The sequence below is a fragment of the Cebus imitator genome, unplaced genomic scaffold, assembly GCF_001604975.1.
Source record: "Cebus imitator isolate Cc_AM_T3 unplaced genomic scaffold, Cebus_imitator-1.0 Scaffold102, whole genome shotgun sequence".
NCBI classification, from domain to species: domain Eukaryota; kingdom Metazoa; phylum Chordata; class Mammalia; order Primates; family Cebidae; genus Cebus; species Cebus imitator.
Genome location: NW_016107417.1, coordinates 6315047 through 6340682, shown reverse-complemented (window position 1 = coordinate 6340682; position 25636 = coordinate 6315047). Strand labels below are relative to the sequence as shown.

Genomic DNA, 25636 nt, shown 5'->3' with positions numbered 1-25636 from the left:
CTCTCAGGGAGCCCGCCTTCTTCTGAAGAGGCGTTTCTGGACCCCTGAGCCCCGCCTCCTGCTGGGAGCAGAACTCTACCCATTTTTTAAAATCTTTTCCAAAATTTGCCAGGTTGTTTTTCCAAATATTTTTAATAATAGTGCTGCTACTGTAGACCATAAAGAAAACAATCCCTCGCTGTTTTCACTTAGTATAAACTTCCATCGCCTAGGGCCCGCCAGGATTTCGCGCATGCGCAGGAACGACTATAAGATGGCGGTGATAATCGCCGCACTTTTTTTCAAATTAGTGGATCCCAGAAATCATTGCGCGCATTTGTAACGAATTTCCGTTCGAGTTTGTATTTTAGGCGCCATTTTCGAGTGAAGGACCCGGAGCCGAAACACCGGTAGGAGCGGGGAGGGGGTGATACTACACAACCGTCTCCAGCCTTGGTCTAAGTGGACTGTCCTGCAGGTAAAGTACTTCTCTTCCTGGTCAGGTTGTCACGCTCTTACTTCCTGTCTTGTCCGTGGGCGCCTGGAAAATAGAGGCCTTGAGCCGGAGCAGCGAAGTCCGGGCTGAGGCTGCAGCTGGGAGATTTCGCTTGCTGTCACCCCTCCCCCCTCGGCCGCTCCCCGGCCGCCCGGGCTCCCGCCCGCTGCTCCCGGGCGCCACTTTTCCGAGCTACTCAAACGTCTCTCAGGGAGGTTCCGAGTCTCGCAGATCTGTTCTAAAAAAAATATTGGTCTCTATCTAGGAAAGGGCGTCTCCCCCTACCCCTCTGTCCTCTGCCAAGGGACTAGTTACCGGGTCTCAGCCTTCGTTGGTGACCTTTCATGGTTTACTGTCCAACGGGAGGGACTCCGCCCGGGGAGCAGGTGAGACAAACTCGTGCCACCCCAAAATTAGTGAGCAGGCGCTGCCAGTGTCCGACTTGAAGTTGCTAGTGGTTGGTCCCAGCCTTCGCCCTTCGCGGTTCGGACTGCGGAGAGGAGGGAGACCTCGTTATGCCCCGGGCCGTCCACGGCGCCAGGAGCTAAAGGGCGGGCAGAGGAAAGCGGGCGGCGAGTCGCCGGTTAGTCCTCACTGCTCTCGAGAGTTGTTTGCCACTGGATCCTGACCCTGACACGAACTCGTCTCTCCAAGTCGGATCCCTTGCATCCCTGGCCCCTAGAGCGTGGGAATGTCAGGAAATGCCAGCGTATTGGAGTTCCTCCGTTAGAAATACGTTAGCGAGCATTACACGCTTGTACGGTGGGCGGACGGTTAGAGGGTCCTTAAAAAAAAAAAAAACCTATGCAGTTGCTCAATTATTGATTGATCCTCAGGCACGTCTAGGTTTTCCCACTTACATAGGTCTTGTTAAGAAACCAGTCCTGCCTTCTTGCCACTTGCGTCTTTCGGTGGCGCCTTCACGAAGTCCCGCTGAGCGGGGTGTTAAACGGGGCTCTCGGAAGCCGGTGGACCGAGGTTTCCCCGGGTGGGACGGGCGGTGCAGCGGCCCGCGGGCTGACTTGCTCCCGGCTCTCCACTGGCACCAGCGACCATGCCCCGTAAAGGCACCCAACTCTCCACGGCCCGGCGCAAAGAGGGAGGGCCGCCGCCGTCCCCTGACGGCGCCAGCAGCGACACGGAGCCTGAGCCGCCGTCCGGCTGCGCGGACTGCCCACCTACCGCCGCAGGTGAGTGACCCGTCGCGACTCGGCAGGAACGCGCGCCCAGCCAGAGGTTGGCTGAGGTTATTGAGCTCGGGCAAGAGGCTGCGGGGTTGACGTCTAAAGGTCCGGTGTTTGTCCCGTAGAGCAGCTCAGGAAAGCCATTTGATGACTTTGAGATAGGACTCCTGTGCAATTTTGGTGTAATGGCGTTGAAGAGATGGGGGCAAGCAAAAGGGTTCAGTTGTGAATTTTTGTGACCTTTTGGAATGGTACATCTTTATTATAGTTCTGCTAAAATCGAGTCGGTCAGTCAAGAGCAAATGGGCTTTTTTTCCAGAGAAAATCGGTATGACTATATAAGCATGATGAAAAGTTGCTTGACCCTAACCTCACCTCCGTGGTCTTAGATTGCCTTTATAGAGAAGACGATAATTTATTTGAAACTACTGTAGCTTTTGTGAATCCAGGAGTTAGGTGACATTGTGAAACCCCTATGGCAGTGCCCCCGAAGTTCATGTGCTTCCAAAATGAAGGTTCCAGGTGCTCAGAGGTAGCGGTACGGAGAATTGGATCTAGAGCCTTAGAATTAACCTCCTGTTTAGGATAGCAGGAAATAAGCTTGCTACTGTTTTCCCAGATTTGCTCTATGATGTAGTGTTTTGACTCTAACGAGGTATAGGTGTTTAGAATTTTGTGGCAGGTGGCATTTCTTTCAAGAATTGCTTTTTTAATGGAAACCAAGCTGAAGGTTTAGATTCTCACCCCCATGAGTTTAAGACAATAACATATCTAAGTGGAAAATATAGACTGCTGAGTTTCATAAACAGCATCCCTCAATCCTCTACTTTAAAGATGGGCAGTCATTAGTTCTTCAAACTAATTTCACTAATGTAGGCTTCCCCCTGCACCCCCTTTGCCTTCCTTTTTCTTTCCTTCACTGACTTAGAGACTGCAAGTGAGGAACTTGATAATAGAAGTTTGGAAGAGATTTTGAGTAGCATTCCTCCTCCCCCGCCTCCAGCAATGACCAATGAAGCTGGAGCTCCTCGGCTTATGATAACTCATATTGTAAACCAGAACTTCAAATCCTATGCTGGGGAGAAAATCCTGGGACCTTTCCATAAGGTATTTGTATGGAAATAACTATTGTATAACTTTTAAATAACTATTGTAGGGTAATACGTCTTTACAAGGTGTTTCAGTTTTGTAACTGTCCTCTCTATGCTGATAGTCATATTCATTGTGTCTCTGTCTCTCTGTCCGAGTCTGTCTTTCTCACACACATGATCTGTTCATATGATTTTAACAACTGAAATTATCTTTTGTTTATCTGGTTATCTTTGGCACCTAGTCTAGCTATAAAGTTTTCCATTGAATGGAGTCGGTATGTTTTTGTTTGAAAGAGTATTTTCCTTTAGATAATTTTTTTCCTGAATAAATCCTTTATTGGAACCGTTAAGTAATTTATTACAATGAGTTTTTTTAAAAGTCTGCGTTAGCATTATAGCGTTCTTATTGAATGTTGAAGCTTGTAAGAGAGAACATGGTATAAGAAAACTCCAGTTGTATGCCTGTGATTAGAAACGACTTTTAAATACTTGTGATTTTACTACAAAAAAACAATCTAACAGTTTAAGTTAAAATCAGTAGTATTAGCATGACCTTATGCCTTTGCGTGTTTTTGGTTTTGTTTTTTTTTATGCAGCGCTTTTCCTGTATTATTGGGCCAAATGGCAGTGGCAAATCCAATGTTATTGATTCTATGCTTTTTGTGTTTGGCTATCGAGCACAAAAAATAAGATCTAAAAAACTCTCCGTATTAATACATAATTCTGATGAACACAAGGACATTCAGAGTTGTACAGTAGAAGTTCATTTTCAAAAGATAATTGATAAGGTAAGGGATTTTTACTATTTAGTTACTGGCAAGTTCAAGTAAGGAAAATGGACTTAGATGCATAGTATATTTTATTATTTTTGGCTTAAATTGGTTTTAAGAAATCTGTATGTAATTATAGCACAACGTATTGGTTTCATACTGCTATGACCATATTTTATTTTTGGGGAGTGGTGATGCCTGTTAAAATATTAATTTTTTTAGCTAAAGAAATGAATTATAAATAGTTCATAGTAATCCTTTAAGGAATAAAAGCATTGAACAGTTTTAGGATCCCAGTACAATATAGGCATTATTTTACTGAAAATACTGGGTTCATTTTTAAAGCGATATTTTGGTTGCTTTAAAACAAATCAGCTAAACTTGAAAATGTAGCAGTTGGCTAGTTTTACTGTCTTCATTATTTTAATGTGTTTTAACTTTAATGTTAGTGGCCCCTGAGTACCTGTGATACGAAAGAGCTTTGCCTCAGTTTGACTACTACTGTGATTAAGTCCTTTTGAAATTGGGGAAGGGCAAGCTAATGTTTGTTTTCTAGAAATAGAGACAATAATAGGTAAAGTGTCTAGATTATTTACATAGTTCTGTTGATACTTTTTCTCTTCTGTTTAATAATATGGGAAATTGTTCAGAAATGACTCGAAACTATATGACCATTTTTCTAAAAGTACAGAAAACTACATAATGAAATGGGGAGGTAATTTGGCTTTTGAATTTCGTTTTCCTTTTTTTTTTTTTTTTTTAANAATATAAAATGCTTTAATTGAACAGAATCATCTATTTTAATTTGGTTTCTTTTCTGCTTTCTATTGTACAAGTTGGATTGGAAAATAGATTGCCAGGAATTTTATTTCATTGCCTATTAATTATATTTGACTTATCTAAATTTTAAAAGCCATTGCTTAAGTATGACAGAACTTTTAAGGGTAGGGGAAAGTGAGTGTTAATATTAAAGTAGATTTGCACTTGATTTTTTAAAAAAATCTGTTCATTTAAAAGAAAATCTGGGGAATTTAGTTATTTCTTTGTGATTCTTTTTACTTTAAATTAATGGCACACTCTTTTCCCTCCCACACAAAAAAAGTAAACCGTATCACCCGGTTACTACCTGCCTTTCTTTTTATTTGAATCATTTGAAAGGCTGCAGCTTTTTAAATCTGTCAACATGTTAGTAATTTGTGTGGGTTTTGGATATGGTGGAAATCTTATCTACCTTAATCAGTCAAATATGTTTTTAGGCTTGTTTAGAGGTGGGTTTTTGTTGTTGGCTGGATGGTTTGGCTTCTTGGTTTTTGTGATCTATGAGAAAGGGCCCAAACAACATGGCAAAGTATCAGTTCTTTGCTAGGCTGGGTTATTATTGAGAACTACTGGCAGTTTATGTGTTCAATCGAAGTTTTTAATCCATAGAATTATTTTCAATATGAAATGAGTAAATTTTGAAGTAGGCCTGTGACTTAATACCAACAGTTGTTTTCTGGCTTTGTTTTTCCTCAAAACAGGAAGGGGATGATTATGAAGTCATTCCTAACAGTAATTTCTATGTATCCAGAACGGCCTACAGAGATAATACTTCTGTCTATCACATAAGTGGAAAGAAAAAGACATTTAAGGATGTTGGAAATCTTCTTCGAAGCCATGGAATTGACTTGGACCATAATAGATTTTTAATTTTACAGGTAAATTTATTAAAGACTTCAGCGATTCTCTTATTCTTGTTACTTTTTTTCTAAAAAGCTAGGTTGGATGAATCCTGTGTTTTTGAGGCCTTAAAGTACTGTAGCAGCACATCATGGTTTACATACTACAGTCAAGATGCGAATCATTATTTGCTGCTCTAGAAATTTAAGGAAATTCATTCAAAACTATGTTTTCATCATCTGATGTTCATTTTATGTTTGGATGAACTGACATTCTTGTTCCACTCTAGCAGCACGTAAATATTGGCGTAGTGAAATATATATTAAACACCAATATTACTGTGCTGCTTTAGTGTGACAGGGATATAGCAACTATATCATGCTATATCAATAGCATGTATTTCCCTTTAAGGTAACATTTTAAATGTATAATATTTTAATAGTTGATGCTTTTCCTTTGTTTTTGTTCTTATCTCTCCTGTTATATAACCCAAAAAATGAAAAAATCTGTACACTTAGTGTTTGATTTACCTAAGCACCTAATTAATTGAATCTTTGTAACACTTTGAATGGTTAACTGAACATTTACTCAGATTGGCTTTTGTTTTGTTGAAAATGACTTAAACTTGGTGGAGTCATTACTACTGAAAGAAAAATTTTGATATACATTCTTAAGTATCACAGCTGTTAGAGAACAAGTCCTTTTAAAGAGATGTAAAAATTAAGTACCTGGTGCCGAGTTTATTTTTATTAGAAACCTATATTCTTTTAAGTAAAAGTATATTCTACCAGCATGGCTTGGTAAGAAAAATCCTGTATCTTTTTTTTCCCTTTCCTCCAAATTCAGAATCTTTCCAAAAAAAAAAAAAAAAAAATCAGGGTAAAACCATGGCTTGTCAAGTTCCTGTTTGATTCGAGGATATCTTCTTTTCCTGTGTTCTATCCAGAATCACCAAAGCATAATAATAAAAGCAAAAAACTGTTTTGTGATGCAGAAATGACTGAAATAAGTAGGGAATTTTGATTTGATACTAAAAGTTTTGTTAGGATGACTGGATGTTCCTAGTAACAAACATAAAACGTTAGCCCCTGTTTTCATTTTAGTCTTTATTCAATTGTTTTTAAAAATTATTACTTTTAGACATTTATAGCACACAAGGTAAATCAATATCATTCTAGGATAACCTTTTTTAGTATCTTTTATTACCAGGCACAGTACATTTGCAATACTTCAGTCTAAACTTACTTAAAATGAATGTTGAGGAAATTAATTGCAGATATATTTCTAAACAAGATTTGCATTTATAGAATGTGGCAGTAAAGCATTTTGTGTATTTTTAAAATCAAATTGAACTGTTTCCTTGTCTTTTATATTCTGGAACTTGGTTTGATTAATTATGGATAAAAAATTATGTCCCTATATAATACTAAATTTGATGATGATACCAATTTGTAGGAAATTATGTTTATCTTTTATTCTTCTAAACAACCGTCATCCTAGGATAATCAATGTTTTACATTTATGCAAAGATTTAAGTACACTGTATTTTAACCCTCTTAAGGATAATTTTTTTCTCTGTGCAGCATCTCTGTACATAATTCAGTAATAAAGGAGGCTAATGTAATGTCCCAAGGGAGTAAATAATTTATAAATTGTCAAATTTATATTAAATATATGCTTCTAAAATATATGGGATGCTAAAGCCATTCATCCACATGATAATCGGAACCTTTTTATGTGATCTTTACAATTATTTAAAATATTTCTTCTCAAATAATACCAAGGTAAATGTTCCAAGTTAACAGATTCAGTTTGACTCAATTAAATTTACAGATAAGGACCTTAGGAACTTATCTGTTAGGAAGAAGAAACAGAGATTGGACTAGGGTAGAACTAATAGTGCCCAATTAAAACTTTGAGAGAAAGTGGCAGTGGTTTCTATGTTTAGTCACTTATGAAAATCTCAGACTCTTAACTGGCAATTTAAAGCATTTGAAGGTAAGTAAAAATGTGTTTTTTATTACCTTCTCTCCTACTGGATAACATCTATCTTAAAAACTGATTTGGGAGGCTGAGAAATTGGAAACAACATCATAGTGTCAACATCCAAGACCTAAAGGATTACTTGGAATAAAACGCTATTTGGCCAGTAATAGTGATTAACAGCAAAGGCAATCTAAATTTAGTAAAAGAAAAAATTTATTTTTAAGATTAAAAAGAACCAAATGTTTTTAAATTTTTTCAGTGTTAATATATTGGTTTAGCAAATTTTTCAAGTAGGCATTTTTATTAATTACTTGCATCCATTAAAAATTTCATTAATTGGCCATTCAAATGAATTCCTGTTAAGGGCACTATGCTAAGATGCTATAAATAATATAAAGATGGCTAAACCTTGTTTCTTGTCCTTAAAGACACATGCTTGCCCTCAGAAAGTTTTGGATTATGATTAACCATTGTATTTTTTTATAATTATACATTTCCTTTTGTATATACCTTCTTTGGGAGCCTTTTTCCCATCGTAATAAGTCCATACAATGAGAGTTTTATTAACTCTGTATAAGAAATTCTTGGTTAACTGTGACTTATAAATTAGGGGTACTTTTGCTCCATTCAAGGTTAGAAGAATGGTTATTGCTTTTACTAAAAAGTTGTATTAATGATTGCTGCCTTAGGAATATTTTTGTAAACTCAAAAGCTACAACTATTAGCACAACTGTAATTTTGTCAAAATTTTCAACTTCATATGCTCTTGTTTTCATATTACAAAATCTAAAGTTTGAAACAAAAACCAGGCTGGGTGTGGTAGCTCACGCCTGTAATCTCAGCACGTTGGGAGGTCCAGCAGGCAGATCAGTTGATCCTAGGAGTTCGAGACCAGCCTAGGCAACATGGTGAAACCCTGCCTATAGAAAATACAAAAATTAGTTGGGTATGGTGACACACACCTATGGTCCCAGCTACTCAGGAGGCTGAAGTGGGAAGACTGCTTAACCCAGGAGGCAGAGGTTGCAGTGAGCCACGATTTTGAGACAGAGTCTTGCTCTATCACCCAGGCTGGAGTACAGTGGCCTGATCTCAGCTCACTGTAGCCTCTGCCTCCTGGGTTCAAGCAATTCTCCTGCCTCAGCCTCCTGAATAGCTGGGACTACAGGCACACACCACCATGCCTGGCTCTAATTTTTGTATTTTTAGTAGAGATGGGATTTCACCATGTTGGTCAGGCTGATCTCAAACTCCTGACCTTGTGACCCACCCGCCTCATCCTCCCAAAGTGCTGGGATTACAGGGGTGAGCCACAGCACCCAGCCTAATAACCAAAGTTTTTTAAAAAATGTAATTTAGAGATATGATTAACCTAGGTCTGAGTTGCTGCCTGGCCATCTCTTCTTTTTTCCAATGTACTTCTCCTAAGCTTGTCTTGTAAACTACTTGGGTTGCAGTGTCTTAGTCTGTAGAAATGAGCCTATACTATAATATCTAAAGAAACTTTTAGTTTTTTCAGTAATACCTCAGTTTTCCGAAGGTGTCTGATTCAGTATCCAAAACTGTTGGGGGAGGTGGGGAGCAGGAAAGAAGCTACCTCCAACCAACCAGAAGTAGACATCAAGAAGTTCAACTACTAACAAATTACTCTTTCTGTTTATGAGCTTATTTTAGAAAGATACTAACCTTGGTGATTTAGTTTCTTGGCCTCTGGTAGCTTACAAAGATCAAATTAGAGTAAAACGTATTAGAGGAAGATAAAGAACAATAATTTGTAGTACAGTATAATAAAAGATGCAGAAAGTAAAAAGATGATCAAAATAAAATAAAAACTTGAAGTCCAGTAATTGTAGGCCATTTAATTTTTGTGCAAATACCCATATTTGCCATAAGATTCATTGAAGCCTTCATCGTAATTATAAGTAAAAATGAAAGAACAATTGAGGCCTTACTAGGAAAACAAAACTTTGTTATAGCTATGTACTATTTGAGTTTTCTGTAGTTTATGTATGCTAAAATTTGGATTACATTTTAGTGAGGATAAAGGGCATCATAACCTATTCATTCCTCTTAGATATTTAAGCAGTATTTCTGTAAATTAGATTCTCAAAAGAGTGGTAAAACTGGATCATAATATCCTTGTGTGCCACTCAACAAAGTCTTCCACAAATTAGGATTTAAGCCCTTGATATGGTAAATGCACTCTTGAAGCATGTTTGCTGTTTTTGTGTGACTCCTAAAAGCCATACTTTATCTTTTCCACAGTTGCTTAATGTCCCTGATACAGTAGGAATGTAATTTAAAATATAGGAAGTTTGTAGTAAATAACAGTGGGGGTGAAAAAGCGTTTAAGACCTTGTTTCCTATGCTTTAAGCTATAGCAAGAAGAGATAGTAATGGGAGCATATGAAACTTTGTCAGCATCAGATAATAGTATCATAGTAACTTGAAACATCTTTTGTGTGTAATTGTGCTAATCACGATTTGTGATTTGGATTGATCCTTGATATGACTTTAAATTCAGGTTGGTATTTAAAAATTTTTTTCTGAAATATATTGAGTTTATTGCCCTACATTAAAACCATATTCTATAATTTTACATGAGTTCGGTAAGTTTTCTAAAGAAATAAGAGTCCTTTAGGTGCGGACAGTCATTCCACAGATTACATAAGAGATGGCACAAATGGAAAAAGAAGGAAGAAAGGAAATGGTAGCAAGTGGTAGGGCAGGCAAAGGACCTGAAAAAGCAACAAGAAAAGTCCCAGGTTATCATTGGAATACCACAGTAGTCTTAATAATCAAAGGACAAGAAAAGGCAGTCTTAAGACTGAATGTTATATGGGATTTAAGATGGAACTATTTTGCTAACTGTACACTGTCTCTTCAATAAGTAATTTGCTAGGAGAAATATGATATTTTTAAGGAATATATATTTTGTCTTTTTTTGTTGAGATGGAGTCTTGCTCACACTGTCACCCAGACTGGAATGCAGTGGTATGTTCTTGGCTCACTGCAATCTCCACCTCCTGAGTTCAAACTGCCTCAGCCTCCCGAGTAACTGGGATTACAGGTGCCCACCAGCATGCCCAGCTAATTTTTTGTATTTTTAGTAGAGACAGGGTTCCACCATGTTGGCCAGGCTGGTCTCAAACTCCTGACCTCATGATTCACACCTACCTCGGCCTCCCAGAGTCCTGGGATTACAGGCGTGAGCCGCCAAGCCTGGCCAGAAGATTTTTATCGGTGTAAACTGTTAACACTGAATCCCAACTTTTAGCTGTCTGAAAAATGTATACTTTTAAATAATACTTTATGGCCATTTGACTCAAATGTAACTTCTCTTGGGATGGTTTTTTATTTTCTTAAGTGTTCACATATTCACCTTGAATAGGGCAGAATATTAGTTGTCAGATATTGTTTGTTACTTGGATTATAAACACTAACCCACAGAAGTTAAACTATCACTTCTAGACTAGGCATGGTGGCTCATGCCCTTTATCCCAGCATTTTGGAAGGTTGAGGCAAAAGGATGGCTTGAGCCCAGGAGCTCAAGACCAGCGTGGGCAACATAGGGGGTCCACCATCTGTACAAAAAAATTTTTGTTAAAGATTAGCTGGGTGTAGTGGTGCGCACCTGTAGTCCCAGTTACTTGAGATGCTGATGTAAGCAGACTGCTTGAGCCTGGAAGTTAAGGCTGCAGTGAGCTGAGATTGCACCACTGTACTGCAGCCTAGAGAGTGACACCCTGTCTCAAAAAAATAATAAATGAATGAAAAAACAAACTGCAGTCTCTAGATCAGTGGTTTTCAACTGGCAGTAATTCTGTGCTCCTCCTCATACGATACTCAGCAATGTCTAGAGACAGTTTGGTGCCCAGTTGGTGAAGGTGAGTGATGCTACTAAGGCATCGTATAATGCCCAGCATAGCTCTCCACACAAAGAATATCCAGCCCAAAATGTCAGTACTGCCACTGTTGTTAAACCCTACGTAGAGACAAACTTTGAATGAGACTCTTGGCTTCCTCAGTGACTAATGTTCATCCTGTTGTAATCTAAAGGTTTGGACATTTTTCCAGGCTTTAATCCTGTCTAAAACTATTGCTGCAAACGTTTAGAGAGAACTAACATTTGAAAGCAGAATAAAATATTTCATATAAATATCTACATATTTTCATCTTTATACTGATTCATACATAATGTTATGGAAAATAACTTTTGGGTAACAGTTTTACTTTATATTTGATAATCATTGTGTTAATAGATTGTCAAAAGTATGGAAAAGTGATATATACAAATAAAATTAGGCCTTAACGAGTAGATTTTCAAATAAGCTGTATTATCTTGTGCTCTGTTGTTGTCTACTTTTCGTAATTATGTTGAGGCTTTTGGTGAATATAATACTCTCATTAGTAAGTTTTATCCCACATTTTTAAGGCTCACCTGTACTCACTTAGGAAATGAGAATCACTAAGATAGTTAAATAGAAAAAAAACAATATACTATTTTTAATGTGTAATTTTTTTGTTGACTTTTTTCATCTTACCTATTTTGCTGAAAATAAGAGGTATATCTTTTTTCACTTGCCTATACCTATTCTTCCATTATAATAGTCTGGAGTAAAAACAGGCTACTTCTATAAAGTAGCAGCATTTGGCCTGAACATATTCAGATACAATCTTCTCTCCACCATAAAACAAATGGCTGCCTGGCAGTCAGCCTTGATGGTTACTTATTATGAATTTTTTTTTCTCTTCACAGTTAAACTGCATAAATGCAAATATGTAAAGTTAATCTAAGATTTTGATTACAGTTCAAAGTTGTTTTATTAGTGCTTACAAACTAAAAGTTTTCTGATGTCTTATGTACCAGTGCCATTAGTTTTCTCTAGTCAAGGTGGTCAGTTTGATTTCTGTTATTACTGTGAGAAATAGGTAATACCCTTTTCTGTTGAAGGCTCTTGTTTTTAGAAAATTAAACATTTAAGTTTTTGACTACCTTTGAAAACCATTACTTGTTAAGGAACTCATAATGACAAGGTTTAGAGAGGAAGTTAGTAATACTACTTTGGGACAGGGTTCCTAGCATATTTAATCATGCGGGTGTTTTTGAAAATTATTTTAGAACAGGAGCTTCAGTTGTGTCGACAATTGATAATGTTGCCACTATAATAAGATTGCAGATTTAGTGAATGCTTACCTAAATTTTACTTAAAGAAACAAGTTTTATTTATTTATATTGAACATTCTAGATGGGGAAATGAGTGTGTATTACACTTTTATAAGGATTTATCTAAGGGAATATAAATTAATGTTTTGTATCTCCTTATGTAAAATTAAGACTCTTTAAGAATAACATTTTTATTTATACTTTATTAAATCTTTGCACTACTTACTGTATGTTTTCACATGTTTATTACTCTTGGCATTGTTATTTAACTGCTCCTCATCCTCACTTAAGATTGATTTAGCTAAACATATACAGTGAGTATGAAATATAACTTTTTTTAAAGGGTGAAGTTGAACAAATTGCTATGATGAAACCAAAAGGCCAGACTGAACACGATGAGGGTATGCTTGAATATTTAGAAGATATAATTGGTTGTGGACGGCTAAATGAACCTATTAAAGTCTTGTGTCGGAGAGTTGAAATATTAAATGAACACAGAGGAGAGAAGGTGAATCTTCTGTAGACTTTGATTGTAAATCAGTGTTTGATTTATGATTTGACAAATTATACTAAGATACTCATATATCTTATATTCAAAGTATGTACTAACATTTAAGATGAACATTCTCCTTGTTAATTGTTTTTATCTAATGATGGCATATTTTAAGTTCATATTGTGCATATGAAGTGTGTGCTCAGACTTTAAACTTTTAATTTCTATAGTTAAACAGGGTAAAGATGGTGGAAAAGGAAAAGGATGCCTTAGAAGGAGAGAAAAATATAGCTATCGAGTTTCTTACCTTGGAAAATGAAATATTTAGGAAAAAGAATCATGTTTGTCAATATTATATGTAAGTGCCTTAATTTATCAGTTTTTAACCATTAAGTCAAAGCCCTTCTCTTTTCCTAAAGAAACATGAAGACTGAAGTGAAAAAAATCTCTAAACATTGTTTTATGTAACTGGACATGGTAGTTTATGCCTGTAATTCCATTACTTTGGGAGGCAAGCGTAGGAGGATCACTTGAGGCCAGGAGTTCAAGACCAGCCTGGGCAATATAGCAAGACCCTATCTCTACAAAAAAAATTATGTGGTAAATTTATCACATGTGAGGGCAATCTGACTGCGATATCTGTCACCCCATTGATCACTAGGGTTGAATTTATTAAATTGGGCTTATTTATCAGTTCATTGAAGTTGACTTTTTAGTATCCTACATTAAGTTGAAAGTTGGGTTCGCGGGTATTACTATAGTTAGTATTTTTACATCTGTACTTTTAAAAATTCATGTAATAGCACAGATCTGAATTTTTTTTCCACTTACAATGAACTTTTTTGAGACAGGTCTTGCCCTGTCACCCAGGGTAGAGTACAGTATGCGATCACAGCTCACTGCAGTCTCAACCTTTCTGACTCAGTTGATCCTCCCACCTCCACTTCATGAGTGGCTGGGACTATAGGGCACACAACACCTGGCTTGTTATTATTGTTGCTGGGTTTTTGTTTTTCTTTTTTTTTTTTTGGTAGAGATGGGGTTTCGCCATTTTGCCCAAGCTGGTCTCAAACTCCTGGGTTCAGGCAGTCTGCCTGCCTCAGCCTCCTAAAGTGCTGGGATTACAGGTGGCAGCCATGGCATTGGTGGAGTGAAACCTATTTTTGTTCCTAAATTCTAGCGTTGACCCAGGGGATTTTATCCTCCATAGCCTAGGTAGTCACATATTGACTGTAGTTAATAATATTTTAGAAACAGCTAATTTTACTAAAATTGTTACACGGTTTTAGAAATGGCATTTTAGGAGCTTCAATTACTTTTTGTTTTCCTCCCTCTAGTTATGATTTGCAGAAACGAATTGCTGAAATGGAAACTCAAAAGGAAAAAATTCATGAAGACACCAGAGAAATTAATGAGAAGAGCAATATACTATCAAATGAAATGAAAGCTAAGAATAAAGATGTAAAAGATACAGAAAAGTAATAATATTTTGGAAAGTACTAAAAGTATTTAGATTTAGTTAATTTTATTACGCGTGTATTTATATATAAACTTATTGCCAACACATGAGTGTAAGATGTTTGCCAGCATATCAAGTGCTGGCCCCCTTGCTGGGGGTGGGAAAGAAACTTGCCTTGCATCCAGTTCATTATTACAGATCAAATGCCCAACTCTGAAGTCTTAGAACTATGGGGATGCTACCCCCTAGTGGTGTAGCACAGTAACAAACTATAAAAATAGCATTTGACTTGACAGGATAATTTTTTAATAATCCACAAATCTGATAGAGGGGTAGGATTTGGGTGTTTCTAGATCGATTTTTAAGGATTTTATCATGTCCCTACTTTATGCCATTTTTCAATGATACTAGTATCTAATTATTTTAAAGAATAAAAAATTTGTATACTAAGTTTATTGTATAGTAACTTGGAAGTATATTCATAAAAGTTTTAAAAAAATTTTTCTGTGGTAAGATTTTTATATACCTAGACATTGTGGTCACTAGAAAATGTGGTATTTTCCCTCCAACTTAGAAGGGCAAAATAGCTCTCATCATGACAAATATAGGCGCTTCTTCAACTGTGGGGAGAGGGATCATCTTGGAATAGGGAAGCTTAGGATCCTGCCTTATTAAAGCCTGGACATATTTATAGAGGAAGTGTTACAGGTAGGAAATATAACATGGCTTTAAAATATCTGAACATTCAAAATAATGACTAATAATAATATACTTGCTTTGCTAGGAAACTGAATAAAATTACAAAATTTATTGAGGAGAATAAAGAAAAATTTACGCAGCTAGATTTGGAAGATGTTCAAGTTGGAGAAAAATTAAAACATGCAAAGAGTAAAGCCAAAAAACTGGAGAAGCAACTTCAAAAAGATAAAGAAAAGGTAGGTGTTAGGAAAAAAAAGTCTTAAAATTTCATGTATGAATATCATATCTCGTTTTCATAGATGTGTTTGCCCCTTATTGTGTAAGAGAATGAATTAATATTCTAAATGTTGTTAGATTTGTCTCTCAACATGATTCTGCCCCACCAAAGGAAACCTTGCTTCCATTGACTTTGTTTTGCAGGAGGTTTTTTGCTTGGTTTTGGAGTTTTATAGAGATGGGGTCTCAGTATGTTTTCCAGGCTAGAGTGCAATGATATGATTGTAGTCTTGAATGCCTGGGTTTAAGCAATCCTCCTACCTCAGCCTCCGAAAGTAACTTGGACTACAGGTGTCAGCCATTGCTCCCAGGTCGACTTTGAGTTTTATTATAATAAAACTCAAGTTTAAAATAACAATAATATATGTTATTAGGAAAACATTTACCAAATCAGCAATTCCATTTTGGTGTTAATTTTGATTTTCTTTTTCAAGTAGTTTTTAGAGATCTTTAGATGAGGTATCACAGACTTAAAAATATTGCCTGTCTTCTACAAAAACTAAGCTAACAGGATCAGAACAGGATTTCTCCCTTAAGAATTACCGATGTTGGCCTTTCAGCTGGAACCGTCGTCTTCCAGCAATTCGCCAAAATGACAAACAGAAAGGGAAAGAGGAGAGGCACCCAATATATGTTTTCTAGGCATTTTAGAAAACATGGAGTTGTTCCTTTGGCCACACATATGTGAATCTATAAGAAAGGTGATATTGTAGACATGGTAACATTGTTACCATGGCAAAACTGGAAGCGTCTACAATGTTACTCAGCATGCTATTGGCATTGTTGTAAACAAACAAGTTGGGGCAAGATTCTTGCCAAGAGAGTTAATGTGCATATTGAGTACATTAAGCACTCCCGAGATAGCTTCCTGAAACTCGTGAAGGAAAATGATGAGAAAAAGAAAGAAGCCAATGAAAAAGGTACCTGGGTTCAGCTGAAGTGCCAGCCTGCTCCACCCAGAGAAACACACTTAATGAGAACCAATGGGAAGGAGCCTGAGTTGCTGGAATCTATTCCGCATGTGTTCATGGCATAATAGGTGTTAAATCAACATGTATTGAGAAAATAGCTATCATCCTGTATGTTTTTTCTTTAAAAATGCAGACTAAATAAAGATACTTTCAGGAAAAAAAAAAAAAAAAAGACCTCTAGACTGTTTAAAACAAACACACACACACACACACACACACACACACACACACACACCCCACCCCACCCCCCCAAAACCAAAGTTGGCCAGGCATAATGACTTACACCTGTGTTCCTGGTGTTTTGGGAGGCCAAGGATGGAGAATTGCTAGATGTCAGGAGTTTAAGACCACCTAGGTAAGATAATAAGATCCCGTCTTTACAAAAATATTAAAAATTAGTCAGGTGTAATCTATTCCTTATGCATTCATGGCATAATAGGTGTTTAAAAAAAAAAGAAAAGAAAAAAAAAAAAGACCTAGACTGTTAAAAACACACACACACAATCACAAAACCAATGTTGGCCAGGCATAATGGCTTACACCTGTGTTCCTGGTGCTTTAGGAGGCCATGGTTGGAAAATTGCTTGATACCAGGAGTTTAAGCCCACCTGGGTAATATAATAAGATCCTGTCTCTACAAAAATATTAAAAATTAGCCAGATGTGGTAGAATATGCCTATAAGTCCTTCCTAGTCAGGAGACTGAAGCAGCAGCATCCCTTGAGTTCAAGGTTGCAGTGAACAGTGATCAAGCCACTACATCCAGCCTGGGTGACAAAGTGAGACTCTGTATCTTAAAAAAAAGGAGAGATAGGAAAACTCATAATTTGGAGTCTCTTAAGCCATGTTCATGTTCATAGCTCTATCATATATAAATAGGTAGGACACCTTAATCTCAGCCCCTCAAAAAAAAGCTTTGTTCCATATGGTTGCAGAATAATTACAGATTAGGCCCTGCTTTACACTATAAGCATTTTCTAAATGTATTTCTTCACAAAATACTTTCTGCTTAGCACAGCTGATAAATATGTTGTCGGTGTTTAAGGAAACAGCATTTTGGGAATGTTGAACTTCACTGAAACTAGATGCTCAGAGTAAAGAAAATAACAAGGTGCTTTGGGGGTAACCCCCGAATTGGGCAGACTTAGCTAAGTGTAACTGTTACAGAGACATTAGCCTTTGGGCATAGAATGTGATTATTATCAGAAGATGTTAATGGAATAAAATACTAGCCCTACATGGTGACTGTGGAAGAGTAAAGTTGTGAACGATTTTAGGATTGGGGAGATGGTAAATATAATTTGTGGTAAGTTGTGATATACCAGGAAGGATAGTTTAGAAAATTCTGTGTAGTCATATTTATAGCTAAAGAAGAACAATTACAACCTGAAATCAGGAGAGAAGGATGACAGACCTAAGGCCCTGCCAGAGAGAATTTTCCTCTATAAGAAATTAGGTGTTTTTTGAAGTAATTTTACACCATTAGATTGAGAGAATATAGAAATTATAGTAAATGGCTGGGAAAATACATTAAAGTTAGCCAATTTAACTCTGATTATAAAGAAAACGACTAGAGGGCCCTGAGAAATGCCTTTGAATAAGTCAATATTGATAGTATTGGGTAGCATAAAGATGTAGGCTCCTGTAACTTGTTTTTTAATCTCAGGTTGAAGAATTTAAAAGTATACCTGCCAAGAGTAAAAATATCATAAATGAAACAACAACAAGAAACAATGCCCTTGAGAAGGAAAAAGAGAAGGAAGAAAAAAGATTAAAGGAAGTTATGGATAGCCTTAAACAGGAAACACAAGGGCTTCAGAAAGAAAAAGAAGTAAGATTATTTTTATTAATCAGTGTTTGTTTTGGTGGCCTTTTTATTTTTAACTTAAAGATTATTTTTGGCTGAATGCCATGGCTCATGGCTATAATCCCAGCATTTTGAGAAGCTGAGGCAGGTGGATCACAAAGACAGGAGTTCAAAAACAGCCTGGCCAAGATGGTGAAACCCGTTCTCTACTAAAAATAAAAAATTAGCCGGGCGTGGTGGCAGGCGCCTGTAATCCCAGCTACTCGGGAGGCTGAGGCAGAGAATCACTTGAACCCAGGAGGCAGAGGTTGCAGTGAGCCAAGATCGTGCCACCGCACTCCAGCCTGGGTGACAGGGCAAGACTCTGTCTCAAAAAAAGATTATTTTTTCAAAAATACTGAAATCTGAACTGGTAAGTTTAAACTTTTAATACCCAACATTCCTAAAACTAGTCAACCTAGACTTAGACTACTCTTTTAGTTCCTGCTGTCCTGTTTTTTTTTTTAAATAAAGTTAATGAGAATTTGTAGTAGTAGTAGCAGAAGATGTGATGTCAAATACAGTACCTTGATTATTATATATGCCACTCCTAAGCAAGTTGAATCAGCATCCTGTTTTGTTGCCAACTGTGAAAGTGTAAAGCTTCTATAGCTCTTGTGTGTTAAAAGCTGTGGCTCTTGTTTCAGTTTGTGGTTCAAAGCCTAGCTCAATCACTTACTGTCTCTGTTCTTGTGCTGATTGTTATGTCTCCAAGTCATCTTCCTTAAAATGAGGGAAAATATATCTACTTTGTGAAAATAAAGAATAAATATATAAGTACCAAGAAAGAAAATAAATGTTAGCTATAATCTTAGCACTTTATTCATAAAACAAGAGTGTGAAGTTGTCAGATTCATATGTATTATCATCCCAACAAGAGTAAAGTATAAAATTAGCTATCTTTGTTTATATGTACCACAGCATTTTGACAGTGCTGAGCATGTTAAATACATACTTGAATGGATAATAGCAGTTGACTGCATTAAAAAGTCATGGACTTTTAAATAGAGTCTGCTTTGGAGTATGGACATGTTCTAATGTCATACTAGAAAACTTTACAAGTAGAATACCTGTGTGATAAAGTAGCAATGGATAATGCAGTAGTTTTCATGATGGAACACTTTATGGTTAGTGGATTTTCACTGTTTGTTCACTTAATATATATTGAATATACATGTGCCCTGCACCCCATGTTAATGACAAAACTAGGCCTTAAATGTCTTCATTCCTCAGCATAATCATCTACCTCACGAAGCTCTTGTGAACTCAATTGGGAAGAGACTGTATAGTGAATATTGACAAGTAGGCAAAAACTAAATCTAGTCCACTTGTAAGACTTTTTATATCTATATACTATGCTCGTAGAATCTCCTTTCTTAAATTGAACATAAAATATGGTTTTATTTCAGTTTAGGTTTGAAAGTACATATCTGTCCAGATTTAATGAACTCATATTTTAACAGAGTCGAGAGAAAGAACTTATGGGTTTCAGCAAATCAGTAAATGAAGCACGTTCAAAGATGGATGTAGCCCAATCAGAACTTGATATCTATCTCAGTCGTCATAATACTGCAGTGTCTCAATTAACTAAAGCCAAGGAAGCTCTAATTGCAGCTTCTGAGACTCTAAAAGAAAGGAAAGCTGCAATCAGAGATATAGAAGGAAAACTCCCTAAAACTGAACAAGAATTAAAGGAGGTAAGTCTTTGCTTCTCTATTGCATCAGAACATCATTTGTCAGCTTCAGTTTTACACGTTTGTTGTTTTTAATCTCAACATCTAAGGTGACTAGTGATAGATAAATTTTCTTTGTTTTGTATAATCTCAAAAGAATGAAGTCAGCATTTCAGTATTCCGTATGTGAATTGAGAGTATCAAGAAACTAACTATATTCTCCCCAGAAGCATTATACAGTAAATCACCCTCACCACCCCACTGTGGAAATCATTTAAACAAAAGAAAGTTTGTGTTTCTTTAAATCTTAAGTATAGACAGTTTATTTAAAGATAAATAAAAAACATAAGTGTGTATATACTTATACAAACTATCTTAGTATGTTTTTGGTTTTGAATTTATGGATGTAGTTTCTTTACTGGCATTCCAAAATGTTATAAACTAACCAAGATATGTAGCTTAGCTCATCAGTGCCCGTCACCCATCCTTGAGTGAATTAGACGTTTAAGGAATTTCATAAACTTTAAAATAATCTCCAAAGCCTCAGTAGGCAAGGTGGCAATAAAAAAAATTCTGTTTGAAGTGAAATTGTACTGAAAATAAATGAGTCTTTTTTCATTTTAGTAAATGCATGCCATTTGGTCATCAGGGAATTTCATGACCATGTAGAATTCAAATGTAAATTAAGTTAGATCCAGTGACTACTTCTATCTTCCTGGTGACTCAGTTTCTTTTGGGATGAATTTTGTCAGTAACTTGGTTTAGACTATCCCAGTGCAGTGAGTAAGAGAAATAATTTAAATCTAGTAGATGGAGGAGAATACCAGTTAGAAAAGATGGCTGCTGCTAAGTTGAAGATTGAGAAACTGAGAGGTTGTGTTTATGTGTGCATGTGTGTGGTTCCTCTCTTCTTGGGGGCCTGGCACTTTTGTACAGCAATAGGACTATCCAGTCATCTTTCTCCCATTCGTTTCAGAGATGCTCCTTTTCTCCCTCCCCCATTATTTAGCTAAAATCAAAGCACAGCATAACCATAGTCCTGCCCAGTCATTCATACCTTGGATCCTCTTTCGACGTCTGCTTTTAAAGGGCAGAGCTTAAGAATTACGGCACACGTATATAACTATGTAGTGTCAAACTGGGATTTCCACAGCCCCAGCTCTACTTTATCAGGATGAACTGCTCCTGGAACAATATTACATTTATGTTTTCTTTTATTGACCCAAGTAATTTATGCCTCTTTTAAACCCATCCCTATTTTCCACAACCAAACCACAATTCCAGTATAGCTGCTCAGTGTCTGTTCAAGTTTTTATTGTTAGTCGTTCTTTTCTTTCTTGTTATTAAAGCATTACAACTAATTCAGTGCTATGATTGGTCATATTTAGGAGTTAACACTTGTGAATTTTATTTTCACTTTTAGAAAGAAAAAGAACTTCAAAAACTTACACAAGAAGAAATAAACTTTAAAAGTTTGGTTCATGATCTCTTCCAAAAAGTTGAAGAAGCAAAGAGCTCATTAGCAATGAATCGAAGTAGGGGGAAAGTCCTTGATGCAATAATTCAAGAAAAAAAATCTGGCAGGATTCCAGGAATATATGGAAGATTGGTAAAGTCGATTTTTGGGGGGCATGGCTGTAGATTTTTTTTAAGCAAGTGTAACTTATTTTTTTGCCTTGACTTAAACAACTGTATTTCAAGTATCACTCACTATATATAAAATAACATTCATTTTGTTTTCAGGCACATTTATTTTTAAACATTTTGCTCTTAACAGTTTTTTGTTTACTTAGCTTTAGATAAATACAATTATTTCATACATATCCAGAAAAATATTAGTAATGACACACAAACTTAAAACCACTTTATCCTTTTTTTAAAAATGAGAATTTAGCCTGTCACAATGATGTGTGCCTGTAGTTCCAGCTGTTGGGTAGGCTGAGGCAGAAGGATCACTTGAGCCTTGGAGTTCAAGTCCATCCCGGGCTCCTTCAAGACTGTTTTTTAAAAAATGAAAATTAAAAAAAAAATAAGAATTTGATATATTTGGGGTTTCATAACATTTTACTTAGGTTTTGGCTTGCATTTAGGGATATAACAAGGGATAATCTAAAAATCCAAGACCAGCAATAGTCAGGACCATTAGTGCTCCTGAGCCATGAGGGAAGCGAGTTGTGTTCCAGAGGAAATGGGGAAAATAGATACCTTAACCCCACCCATTTTCTGTCCTCCAGTCTTAGCTGAAACCTCACATTGGCTGAAGCTGGAGAGTCAAAGGAGCCAGTTTATGCAGTCCTTAAATCAGGCTTTTAGAGAAGGGAACAGAGTGATTCAGAGGGCAAATAAAAAATTACCCAACATGATTGCTTCTACATCTTGTATCAAGAGAGTTCCACCTTATTTTCTTGAGGATAAACACAGTTGGATCCTATTCATTTGCTCTCAAAGAAAGCCCAAACCAGTGAATGTTGCTAGATAGCTATGTAATAGATTGATAAACAGATAAATGTGTTGCATCAGGATTTACATAATTTTAGATGCTTTTCAATAATTAAGTTTTCTGAGTTTTTCTGCTTGCTGTCCATTTAGGTTTCATAGCTTCACATTGTTTTCATAAAATGAAAACATTTTTTTATTTTTATTTTTTGTTTGTTTTGTTTTTTCTGTTTTGTTTTTGTTTTTGAGACGGAGTTTCACTCGTTACCCAGGCTGGAGTGCAATGGCACGATCTCAGCTCACCACAACCTCTGCCTCCTGGGTTCAGGCAATTCTCCTGCCTCAGCCTCCTGAGTAGCTGGGATTACAGGCATGTGCCGCCATGCCCAGCTAGGAAAACAGTTTTTTCATTTTGTGCTCATTAGAAATTGAAGCTTCATATTCATAAACTTCTACATATTTTGTTGTGTACTCTTTTGTGCCCTTTAAAACCATGTATACATAGTTTTTCAATTAAAAGAACTTTTTAAAACTTGATGAATGAAATGGTCCTGTGCTTTTTGCCTAACTCTTTTTTCCCCCTCCTCTTAATTATTAGGGGGATTTAGGAGCCATTGATGAAAAATATGATGTGGCTATATCATCCTGTTGTCATGCATTAGACTACATTGTTGTTGATTCTATTGATACAGCTCAAGAATGCGTAAACTTCCTTAAAAGACAAAACATTGGAGTTGCAACCTTCATAGGTTTAGATAAGGTAGGTATTCCTAATAATCTACCTGTAATTGAATTTTTAAGTGCTAAGTGGTTTTTTTCTTTCTGGATTCTAGCTTTTTCTTAATGGTTACTCAGCGAACACCTAATGGGTTTTTAGGATTATTTTATGTTCTGGGGTTATATGATTACAAAAAATAGTTTGACATATTACAGTGTCTCCACTAAAGGAATATACATTCCAGAGTTAAAAGGAAACCCTTTATTGAGATAATTTACCTCCAATAAAATTTAACATTTTAGGCTAGGTGCAGTGGCTTATGCCTGTAATCCTAGCACTTTGGGAGGCCAAGGTGGGCAGATCACCTGAGGTCAGGCGTTTGAGACCAGCCTGGCCAACATGGCGAAACCCCATCTCTACTAAAAATACAAAAATTAGCCAGGCATGGTGGCAGGCACCTGTAATCTCAGCTACTCAGGAGGCTGAGGCAGGAGAATTGCTTAAACCTGTGTGGAGGTTGCAGTGAACCTAGGTTATGCCACTGAGCTCCAGTCTGGGCGACAGACTCAAAAAACAATCATTTTAAAGTATACAGTTCAGTTTTAGTATATTCACAATGTTGTTCACCTATGACCACTATCTGATTCCAGGATATTTTTATCACTCCCAGAAAGAAACCCCATAGACAGTAACAGTCACTCCTTACACCCTTTCCCCCACCAAACACTAATCTACTTTTTTGTCTCTATAGATTTAGCTACATATAAATGGAATCGTACAATATGTGGCCTTTTTATAAAGCTACATTTACTTAGCAGGTTTTCAGGTTCATCTGTGTTGTAGCACATATCAGTACTCATTCCCTTTTATTGCCAAATGGTATTCTGTTTTGACGGGTATGCATCATTTTGTATAACCATTTTTCAGTTGATGGATGTTAGTGTTTTCACTTTTTGGCTGCTTTGGCAATACTTCTGTTAGGAACATTTGTGTACAGGTTTTTGAGTGAACATGTATTTGAATTCTCTTGGATATGTACCTAGGGTAGAACTGTTGGGTCATATGGAAAGAGTAGTAGTTTCCATGTAATTCTATGTTTAACTTTCTGAAGAACTGTCAAGACTCCATAGTGGCTGTACCATTTCCCACAAATATGTGTAAGGGTTCCATTTCTTTACATCCTTGTTAACACTTGTTATGGCATATCTTTTTTGTTATAGTCATCTTAGTGAATATGAAGTGTATCTCATGGTTTTGATTGGGATTTTCCTCATGACTTATGACAGTAAAAGTCTTTTCATGTGCTTGGCCATTTGTTTATCTTCCTTGGAGACATATCTTTTCAAATCCTTTGCCCGTTTTTTAATTGGTTTCTCTTTTCTTTATTGTTGAGTTGTAGGATTTGTTTGTTCTGAATACAAGTCTCTTGTGAGATACGATTTACAGATATTTTACCCCATTCCTTGGATTGTATTTACACTTTCTTGATGGTATCCTTTGAGGCACAAAAGTTTTTAATTTTGATAAATTTCAATTTATCCTTTTTTCCTTTGGTTGCTTGTGTTTGGGGTATCATATCTAAGAAACTACTGCCTAAGCTAAGATCACAGTGATTTACTAAGAGTTTTATATAGTTTTAGCTTTATATTTAGGTTTTAATCTATTTTGAGTTAATTTTTTTATGTGATACAAAGTAGGGATCCAACTACTCTTTCCATGTGGCTATCCAGTTATTTCAGCACCATTTGTTGGAAAGATTATGCTTTACTCTGTTGAATTTTCTTGGCATCCTTATTGAAACCACCCAACCATTAATGTAAAGGTTTATTTCTGGGTTTTCAGTTGTATTACTTGTGCTGGTATAGCATACTGTCTTGATTATTGTAGCACTATAATAAGTTTTGAAAACAGGAAGCCTGAGTCCTCTAATTTTGTTCTTTATCGTATTGGCTGTTCTGGGTCCCTGGAATTTGTATATATTAATTTTAAGATCCAAATGGTCAATTAGTGCCACAAAAAAAAGGGGATGTGTAATTGGGATTTTGATACAGGTTGTATTGAATCTGCAGATCCGTTTAGATGATATTGCCATCTTAATAATATTAAATCTTTAGATACACAAACATGGGATGTCTTCCATTTATTTAGGTCTAATTTTGTAACTTTTGTGTACAATTCTTGTTTCTTTTGTTAAATTATTCCTATGGTTTGTTTTTTGTTTTTGTTTTTGTTTTTTTACTTTTACTTTTAGATGGCTGTATGGGCAAAAAAAATGACCGAAATTCAGACTCCTGAAAATACTTCTCGTTTATTTGATTTAGTAAAAGTAAAAGATGACAAAATTCGCCAAGCTTTTTATTTTGCTTTACGAGATACCTTAGTAGCTGACAACTTGGATCAAGCCACAAGAGTAGCGTATCAAAAAGATAGAAGATGGAGAGTGGTAACTTTACAGGGACAAATCATAGAACAGTCAGGTAATAGTGTTTTTGTTTTTTGGTTGTTTTTTTTTCTCCCAGCATTGACTTCATTTAATCTTGTTGGGGAGACATCTAAAGCTGACTTCTCTCCCCTGTTTTCCAGGTACAATGACTGGTGGTGGAAGCAAAGTAACGAAAGGAAGAATGGGTTCCTCACTTGTCATTGAAATCTCTGAAGAAGAGGTCAGCATATCTAAAATTGTAGTCAGACTTTTCTTTTAAAAAAAATAGCTTTACTGAGATGTATACATACT

General features: G+C 36.4%; 1 protein-coding gene across 1 annotated transcript in view; it reads left to right on the top strand.

Moving 5' to 3' along the window:
- SMC4 (structural maintenance of chromosomes 4) overlaps window positions 1–25636 on the top strand; it is a 36535-nt gene continuing 10899 nt past the window's right edge. The window contains exons 1-15 of the mRNA XM_017537319.2: window positions 1–457; window positions 1525–1665; window positions 2588–2766; window positions 3347–3538; window positions 5041–5217; window positions 12676–12840; window positions 13056–13183; window positions 14163–14303; window positions 15069–15219; window positions 17896–18060; window positions 19539–19772; window positions 21172–21357; window positions 22783–22944; window positions 25154–25379; window positions 25486–25565. Of these exons, the coding sequence (XP_017392808.1) occupies window positions 1530–1665; window positions 2588–2766; window positions 3347–3538; window positions 5041–5217; window positions 12676–12840; window positions 13056–13183; window positions 14163–14303; window positions 15069–15219; window positions 17896–18060; window positions 19539–19772; window positions 21172–21357; window positions 22783–22944; window positions 25154–25379; window positions 25486–25565 (2322 nt within the window). The 5' untranslated portion in view covers window positions 1–457; window positions 1525–1529. The remainder of the gene's footprint in view (window positions 458–1524; window positions 1666–2587; window positions 2767–3346; window positions 3539–5040; window positions 5218–12675; window positions 12841–13055; window positions 13184–14162; window positions 14304–15068; window positions 15220–17895; window positions 18061–19538; window positions 19773–21171; window positions 21358–22782; window positions 22945–25153; window positions 25380–25485; window positions 25566–25636) is intronic.